General features: G+C 40.4%; 1 protein-coding gene across 2 annotated transcripts in view; it reads right to left on the reverse strand.

The window, feature by feature from the left end:
- eml4 (EMAP like 4) overlaps window positions 1–7,026 on the reverse strand; it is a 174,358-nt gene that overhangs the window by 20,537 nt on the left and 146,795 nt on the right. For both annotated transcript variants that reach the window (XM_079842890.1, XM_079842889.1), the window contains exons 16-20: window positions 5,978–6,103; window positions 5,684–5,815; window positions 2,249–2,316; window positions 2,053–2,141; window positions 1,871–1,968 (exon numbers count right to left, since the gene is read on the reverse strand). In XM_079842890.1, coding sequence (XP_079699016.1) covers window positions 1,871–1,968; window positions 2,053–2,141; window positions 2,249–2,316; window positions 5,684–5,815; window positions 5,978–6,103 — 513 coding nt within the window. The remainder of the gene's footprint in view (window positions 1–1,870; window positions 1,969–2,052; window positions 2,142–2,248; window positions 2,317–5,683; window positions 5,816–5,977; window positions 6,104–7,026) is intronic.

Below are 7,026 nucleotides of genomic sequence, written 5' to 3' on the forward strand. Positions count from 1 at the left end.
GTCACAACAGACTGCGCCGTCTGACCAATCAGAGCAGATCTTTAGAAAGGAGGGGTTTAGAGAAACCAAATCCTTAATCGAAGCGTTTCAGACTATGTGAGAAAAGAGCTAATGCTGCAATGTAAATTATGAATACAATTTATTTTGACTGTGAATGCACGTAAACCAATTGTAGGAGACCTTCAAAACAAAATTAGGAACCTTTAGGGGGGGTTGTGGGATGATATAAGACTCAAAATGATTAATACATTCACACACACACTTATCTATGAACTTGATAAATGTTGCAAACATGTTTTACCATCCACAAACAAATGCCTTTTAACTTGTGTGTGCAAAATACAGAATTACATGAATGTGCAGCGATTTGTACAAATAGAGACATAGTTGTGAACACAAAACTTCGATTGTGTATTAATGTAGGTCAGAATTTGTGCGTGAAACGAGTAAGATGTGCATTTGTGGATCCGGTGATGCGCATTCATTCATTGACTCGTTTGTGAGTCGATCCTATTTGATTAATTTGGATTTTGAGACTTTCATTTCGCCGGTTTGGCCTTGCACGATCCACACACACACACTGTCTAAGAAAACCTGCTGCCACTAGATGGCAGTATCTGCCAAAACAGACACCGGCACCGTGAGCGTTATTCTGCCTATAAGATGCCTTATGTGTCCTCGTTATAAAGACAGGCTAACGTTAAAAAGGTATTAAAGGCTACTTTGTATAGGTAAGCAGATTAAATCAAGTTATGAACACAACATTTTTCATCACAACATTTTTCTCCCACAGAAAACCATTATAAAATGCTTAATATGCAATATAGCGCATGTTCAATAAAGTATTATGCACATTCATGTAATTCTTTATTTTGCACACACAAGTTAAAAGGCATTTGTTTGTGGATGGTAAAACATGTTTGCAACATTTATCAAGTTCATGGATAAGTGTGTGAATATATTAATCATTTTGAGTCTAATATCATCCCATATGGGGGGTCTAATGCTTTTTAATGCATTCTGACTTATTTACACTGTTAAAGAGTTGATTCTCATGCTAAACATGGACAAAGTTTCAAAACAATAAGTTGGATGTATGAAGGGGTATTTCTGTGCCAAATACAAATCCTTGAGGATTCGAATAAGTTTAATATGGCCCTGTATGGCGTCATAAACCAGAGCGAGAGCAAGAGCACATCCATCAACGAGCTTCGTTCGGGTTACAGAAGCCGCCGGCAGCGCTGTCATTTAGTTTTTAGACCATGAAATCAACGATGTCACTAAAGAAGTGTGTTTCTGGTTGTGAGGGAAAGATCACCTTCCCAAATAACCCAGCGTTAAACAGTGGATGCTGTTTATTTTTCCGGAGTTCTGTAAGTGTGTGTGTTTGTTCCCGGTCCTGAGTGGAAACCGCAGGCGGTGAGTGAAACTGCATCAAATGTGTGTGTTTTGTTGGCAATCGGTGCGTAAGTGCATATAATGTGAACAACACGAACGTATAGTGAATCGAAAGTTATCCAGGGATAATGACATGATGTAGTGTGTGTGTGTGTGTGTGTGTGTGTGTGTGTGTGTGTGTGTGTCGGCTCATGTCTCTTTAGCTCCACGGCATGCCTGCACGAGTTTGGCTGTTTTTGGAAAGAATCGGTACAGCGTATGTCTTTTAAAAATATGATAAAACTAAAGACTCTTCGGAGATATGAAGGATGCAATACAACTCTACAGGTACTCAAGATTAACACGAGACTGTGTGTGTTATGTACCCTTTAAAAAAGCACATTAGGTGCACTTAAAATGTGCCTTCTGTTCAATTCCACAGCGCTCTGCTTTTAATTCTGTGAAAACAACCATGTAATTGTCAGATACTCACAGTGCATTTCCCATATCTGCTGTATTTGCGTCCCTTATCCGACACTGTGTAGAGGTAAATGAAGTTATCATGTGATCCCACTGCCAGCAGCGTGCCATCTGAGAACAGACAGCAAAACGGTGAGGAAGAGGGACATATGGCTGTCGGTTCAAAACAGGAACGCTAGAAACAAACACACTCACCGACAGAGAAGCGCATGACTGACAGCTGCTCATTGCCGTCTGTGTGTATGGCCACCAGGTCTCGCGTCTCTGCGTCCAGAGCATACCACCTGAGACACGGACAAAACACTGTCTGAACTGCAGGCGTCAAACCATTTTCATGTTAAATGCATGTGCGTTTATGTCAAATTGCCAGCGGAGATGACAGGTCACTTACTTCCCTGAGTGAGTACCAATGGCAACGACCAAACCGCTCGGATGGAAGTCTGCGCAGTGCCCGTGCTCCTAAACACACATCAAGACTGTCAGGACACAGACAGCTCAACTCATTACTACTCTCTAAAGCAGCCATTTTCAACCTGTCGGACTATTGATCTATCTGCAGAAATAAAACAAGCTTTTTTTTATTTACAGAAACTTGGACTGGCAATATATTAAAATAATAACATTGAATAAATATAAAAGATTCAATTCAATAATTCCAGATGTTTTAGGATAATCATTATTATAACCGCCCAAAAAAGCATGTCTTAAACCAGATGCTAATTTGCGCTGCTTTTGGTAGATTGTGTTGGTCATTATGGAAATGATCCGTCTGTGTCGGAGATCTTTAATTTCGTGTTGTCAGTAGATCACGCGCAGAACTTTCCACTCCCATCTGCGTTTTATTGGGATTGCGCTCACACTAATTTGCCCTTTTTTTAGTAAATCTGGCCCTAAGGCAGTGTGTCCACCAAAGCGTTTTTCACGCGGCTGGCTGGCGTATTCAGTTGTGTATTCAAAGAGTTTTTAGAACGGCATGAGCGCTACAAGGCGCTGAGCGAGTATTTCACGCTCAAGTTGAAGATTGTCCAACTTTGACTGACTACGTTTCCATGGACAGCAGTAATCTAATTATTGACCTTATTCTGAATAAGACAATATTCTGATTAAGGTGTTTACATGAGTTGCTTTTAGAATATTCCGTTCATGTTCCCGTTTTACATGTTATAGAACATAGCTCGATTAATGGCACGTCATTACGTCCCCATGCCACGCTAAGCTGTCCGACGTCCAATCATAGTGCGACTTTGGCAGGGGTGTTAAAATTCAATGGGCTCAGGCAACCCGCTGTAACTTTACCTGCAGGTGTCGCTGTTGGACAGTGTTACTTTATAAAAACGAGTGATTTTTATAATTTTTTATGTATTTTTATCTATATATATTTACGTTGTTTTATTTTTGAAATATTATATGTTGTCTCTTTCAGTTTTTTTTTTGAAGAGACACTGCCCATCTTGCCTCCTTCTTGACACCCTACACTTCAAATAGTAGCTTTGATTAATGATGAAAAATGTTTCAAAATCGTGATTGTTTGGATTGTTTTCTCCTGCCGTCGAGCCACAGGCGTTCACTGAGTGACCCATATGGCTCGCGAGCCTAGAGGTTCCCCACCGCTGTTGTAGGCAGACAGTTTGGTCACAATTATGATTATGGGATTACAGATACAAACTTATTGTATTTTACTTTTACAATGAGCCGAATAATTACAACAAAAAGAAAAATATATAGAGGAGGCCATGTCAGAATGAGCTGTCAAGAAAGACACGCACCATAGCAACACGACATGGCAGCGATATTTCAGACTGACAGATATGTAAAAGATAAACGGGAATTTTCCGACATTTGAGCACTCTGTTAATATTTTGGACGCGTTGTTATATTAATTATAATTCACATTCTGTTTTATTGGCCACAATATTATTGATTGTTGAGAGGGGCACTTTTGATTAATTTGTAAAAAGGGCAGGGGCTGGAGCCCCCAAAGCCCTCCCATCTGCACTTGCCTGGTGTGTGTGTGTCCTGTCACACAATGCGGCGAAAACTCCTACACAATGTTAATAGTTAGATTAAGGTGTGTACATGTCTGTAATGCTCTCCAATAGGCATTCTCCACGTCGTAATTCGATTTGCGTTTACTTCGAGTATGACTTTACCCGGATTAATGTAATTTGAAATCGATGTTTATATGGTAGCTTCTTAATCAGAGTATTGTCTTAAAGGGTTAGTTCACCCAAAAATTAAAATTAACCCATGATTTACTCACCCTCAAGTCATCCAAGGTGTATATGACATTCTTCTTTCAGACGAATAAAATCTGAGTTATATTAAAAATGTTCAGGCTAATCCAAGCATCATAATAGCAGTGATAGTTGCTCTGTTTTTGAAGTCCATAAAAAATGCATCTGTCCGTCAAATAACTGCTTCATGCGGCTCTGCGGTGTTAATAAAGGCCTTCTGAAGCGAATCGATGCGTTTGTGTAAGAAAAATATCCATATTTAAAAATGTATTTCATTTTTTTCTATGGCTCTGCATCAGCCGCCCCCGCGCCATCACTTCCGGCGAATAAGGTCAAAATACATGCAAAATACCGGCGCGATCATAGATATATACATCGATTCCTCATTAGTGCCTGCGCGGGTCGGTCGAATGAGACATCTACGTATATATATCTTTGATGGCGCAAGTATTTTGACCTTATTCACCGGAAGTTATGCCGCTGGGAAAACTAGATGACATTCATCTGATAAGAGGTAAAAAAACAAACAAATACTGTTCAGTTTCTCGCAGAAACCGACGGTTTTGTGTCTTAAGACATCAAGGTGTCGCCACGAGCCGCAGGGTATAATAAGGATTCGTATGTCTATGTGTTTTTACTCTCATGCTCTAAAATATCCCCATTGACATGCATTATACGACTATCACACTGCAACGCTTGGGGTTAAAAATGTTCATTCGTGTTCTACTAAAGAAAGAAAGACACCTACATCTTGGATGCCCTGGGGGTAAGCAGATAAACATAAAAAATCGTTTTTGGGTGAACTATCCCTTTAATCAGGTTAATATCAGAGTATTGTTGTCCATGTAAACGTACTGATTGTCACTTTTCACCCAGTGGAGGAGGGGGCGGGACAAATGCTACACCGACCAACCGCCAAATTCTGCATGTACAACGTCAACAGATGAAAACAAGCAGTATAATAACGGAACAAAATAATTTAAAACAAGAGCCAGAGAAAATACTTTACATTGTATCCGCATTTTTATACAGAATCAATACAGAAACAAACAATCTGTGAAATTAGATACGAGTAACACTTCCGTGGATATTCCATATCATAAGCAAAGAGTCTCAACTAAAAAAAACACTCAAGCGCCCACAGCGAGACGTTTTCAGCCGGGTAGAAATGCTTTGGTGGACACGCGGCCTAAAGCGGAAAACCCTGATATGCGTACATCAACTAAATTCTGTATCATTACCAATGTAAACAGCCTGCGGAGAAGATGACAAGAGGTAGTTTGTGGATATTCCGGGCGAGTAGTCCTTTTTACAGTGAGTGTTTTGTTTAAGTTAACCGCTGTTACAATGGGTGCTTTTGTGAAAAAGTTTTGGTATTTTCCAAACTTGTCTTTTTATTGATGCCTTAATAAATAAAAAAGATTCCTTATATCATGGCATGCGTCGTAAAGTTAACAACAGTATACTGTGATATAGATCGTTATCATGAAATAATAGTTATTTGGTCATATCACCCACTCCTAATTCCAGACCACATCTAACCCTGAGCGTGAGAGCACGTGTGTGTGTGTGTGTTAGTGTGAGTGTCTTACGTCCAGCAGTCTGGTCCATTCCAGCGTGTGATCCACAGAGCTCCAGAGACACACCTGCCTGTCCTGAGCACAGCTGAGGAACAGGTCCTTGAAGGGGTGGGCGGCCAAACCCCACAGCTCATCCGTGTGCCCCTAAAAATAGAGACTCCCATGAAACCGCCTCCACAACTAGGACTTTAGGTAAAGCACATGCATATTAGCTCTGCTTCTGTGTGATTAGTTTTATACACATGATTGTTGAGAACTGTGAAAAGTGCGAACTGAATGAGATACAGTGATTAGCGATGTGTTTACCTGCACTTCCACCTGGAATCCGTCGTTGAAGGTGCCTCTCAGAATGAAGTTGCGTGACGTGCCCACCAGAAACTGCTCCCCCTTGCCCTCGGCTACCGCACGAATGGTGCCGTACTGATCTGGGACCTGAGGAAACGCAAACAGACATTATAGATGTGTTATTTTTTATGTTGCTATAAGAGCTTGTTATGTTTCTGTGTATTATGGTTTACGGGTAACACTTTGTTTTATGGTGATACAGTTACACGTAACAAACTGTACTAGTGTACATAGTAGAACAGTAAATTATGCATAATCACAAGAAACTAACCCTAGAGCAACCCCTAACCCTACAGTAAATAGTAGCACCATGAGTAGATAATGACACTATAACAAAATCACCATACAATAAAATACTGTGTAACTGATTTACTTTGCAATTCGTATTTATTAGTATCATATACACACCAGTTCAAAATGGTTGGGGTCAGTATAAATTTTTTTTAAAGAAATTACAACTTGTATTTATTTCAAGGATGCATTAGGACTTCTGCTGTTCTTTGAACTGTCTATTTATCAAAGAATCCTGAAAAATTATATCATGACTTTCATAAATATATTCAGTAGCACAACTGTTTTCATCATTGATAATATAAGTGTGTGTATGCGTTTGTGTGTGTGTGAGTGAGTGAGTGAGTGAGTGTGTGTATGTGTGGGAGTGAGTGTGTGTGTTTGTGAGAGTGTGTGTTTGTGAGTGAGTGTGTTTGTGTGTCCGTGTGTGTGTGAGTATGTGTGAGTGAGTGTGTGCATGCGTGTGTGTGAGTGAGTGTGTGTGTGAAGGTGTGTGTTAGTGAAAGTGTGTGGGAGTGAGTGTGTGTGTGTGAGTGAGTGTGTGCACGCGTGCGTGTGAGTGTGTGAGATTGTGTGTGAAGGTGTGTGTGAGTGAGTGAGTGAGTGCAAGTGTGTGAGTGAGATTGTGTGTGAGGGTGTGTGTGAGTGCAAGTGCGTGAGTGAGATTGTGTGTGAAGGTGTGTGTGTGCATACGTGTGTGAGTGAGTGTGAGTGTGCAT

The sequence above is a fragment of the Gobio gobio genome (assembly GCF_949357685.1).
Source record: "Gobio gobio genome assembly, chromosome: 18".
NCBI classification, from domain to species: Eukaryota; Metazoa; Chordata; class Actinopteri; order Cypriniformes; family Gobionidae; genus Gobio; species Gobio gobio.